This window comes from Myotis davidii, unplaced genomic scaffold (assembly GCF_000327345.1).
Source record: "Myotis davidii unplaced genomic scaffold, ASM32734v1 scaffold1364, whole genome shotgun sequence".
Classification (NCBI taxonomy): Eukaryota; Metazoa; Chordata; class Mammalia; order Chiroptera; family Vespertilionidae; genus Myotis; species Myotis davidii.
The window spans coordinates 304,113-306,136 of NW_006295736.1; the positions used below are offsets into that span (position 1 = coordinate 304,113).

General features: G+C 65.3%; 1 protein-coding gene across 1 annotated transcript in view; it reads right to left on the bottom strand.

Annotated features, from left to right (window-relative positions):
• The window catches only part of NPC1L1 (NPC1-like 1), a gene marked incomplete at its 5' end in the record, with an annotated part of 24,734 nt that continues 22,710 nt past the window's right edge, over positions 1-2,024 (bottom strand). Inside the window, 5 exons of the mRNA XM_006770395.2 lie at positions 1-1,051; positions 1,159-1,321; positions 1,394-1,507; positions 1,629-1,860; positions 1,997-2,023. Of these exons, the coding sequence (XP_006770458.1) occupies positions 867-1,051; positions 1,159-1,321; positions 1,394-1,507; positions 1,629-1,860; positions 1,997-2,023 (721 nt within the window). The remainder of the gene's footprint in view (positions 1,052-1,158; positions 1,322-1,393; positions 1,508-1,628; positions 1,861-1,996; position 2,024) is intronic.

Consider the following 2,024-nt stretch of genomic DNA (forward strand, 5'->3'; position numbering starts at 1 on the left):
CCTCCCTCACACCCCCTACTGGGGATCGAGCCAGAAACCCGGGCATGTGCCCTGACCAGAAATCAAACCGCCACCTTCTGGTTCATCACCGGCTGGGCTACAAAAATTATCTTAAGTCCAGAGGCAACCAGAATAGGACATGAGCCACAAACTCCATTTGTGCTCAGCAGACATATTCTTCCTCCTGTGCTCGGCACTGAGCAGGTGCGTCCTCGGCTGGTGCTTCTCCACGGAGGCGGAGATTGGGCTGGGTTGAGCCGCGCCAGCGCTCCAGGCCTGTCCCCGGGAGCTCGCAGCCTTGAGGACACATGGCAGCCTTGACTGGCAGCAACCACCTCAATAATCGGTGGAGCTGGAGGCCGCACTGAACGGCACTTCCCAGTGGGGCCAATCCACGACCAGCGTCCTTTCCGGGACACCCTCCCGGGTGAGGTGCAGTGCCCCCCCTCCCCTCCCTGGCTGCCTGCAGGGTGGGTCCTGCTCTTGGTTCTCGGGGATACTGGACAGAGCTGAAGACTCACTGACACCAAGTGGGACTTTGTTTCACCGAAGGGGAGGTGGGTGGAAAGGGGCAGCTGTGGCCGAGTCTGCGTCGGGAACCAGGCCAGCCTGTCTGTGTCTGGACCCCAAGACCCAGGTCCCAGGAAGAAGGAGGCAAGTGCGTGCTGACCGAGGCTCAGATGACTTGGAGCCAGGGACCTGCTGCCCAGGTGGAGGGTGCCTGGGCACCTGGTGGTCAGAGGGAGTCCCAGTGTGAGCACCCCATAGGCAGAGCACCCCCTCCAGGACCTGGGGAAGGGGGAGGGAGGCAGGTCATGGTCCCCATGGGAACCCTCTCGGCCCCTGGAGCCTGTGCAGAGCTCTGCTCACTGGGGTGGAGGGTCGCCGGAGCTGACCCCACTCCCGGCAGGATGCTGGAAGCCGTGGTTGACGTAGGTGCCGTTGGCCCAGCTCTCCGGGAAGGAGTGCTTTTTGCAGGAGGCTGTCCTGGCTGCAGCCGCCTCCTCTGCCCGCTTCTGCTCCAACACCAGAGCCATGTTGATGTCAGGCCCTGCAGAGGGACAGACAGAGGAGTCGTCACACGCCTTCCCCGCATGGGTGCTCCCACACTGCCTGGGCTCCTCCGGGGAGCGGGCCTGCGGGAGGGGCCTCACGCACCCAGGTAGCTCAGGACGACCGGCAGGAAGACCAGGCCGTGCAGCAGGCCCAGCAGCGTGATGAGGAGGTTGAGGCGGAAGAAGAAGATCTGGATGAGCTGGGCCTTCGCCAGGCCCAGGATGAGGATGCCGGGCAGGTTGGTCATGGCCACGCCAGCGAACACCTAGGGCCGCACACAGGTGTCAGGCTGGGCATGCCGCAGCTGGCCAGTCTCTGCGGCCGCCCACCCACTCACCGCACTGCCCATGGAGATGGTGGCCTCCTTGGCCCTCTCCAGCCGGGTGGGCTTGGTGCTGACCGCAAAGGACCGGGTGATGTGGGACACGAACTCCACAGAGATGCCCACGGCCTGCGGGCAGAGAGGGGGCATCAGTCTCCACAGGCCTGGGTGGGGTCTCCGCCAGGCCAGCGGGCAGAATGGGGACCCTGAGAGAAGGGGCACGCTCCAGGAGGCCCGGGTCTGCGCTCACCGTGACCAGGTTGATGAGGGAGACGGCGTTGTAGCTGATGCCCCACAGGGCCATGAAGCCCACGGTGTCCACCAGGATCATGAGGATGGAGAAGAGGTTGATGAGGCCGGAGCGGAGGTCCATGCCCAGCAGCAGGCAGCAGACGGCAAAGGTGGGCACCAGGCAGAGGCTCAGCATGAAGAGCCCCTCGGGCACCACCGTCAGGTACTGCTCGTAGAACACGTTGGTGATCCTGGGGGTGCAGGCACTGTCACGCGGCGCCCCGCCCCCACACCCACCTCAGGAGGAGCGCCCAGCTCAGCAGGGGTGCGGGGCGGCCTTCCCCAGGTCCCTCCCTGCTGCCCACTGCCCGCCCGCCTGGGCCTCACGTGTAGGGGAAGACCTCGAAGGCCGGGT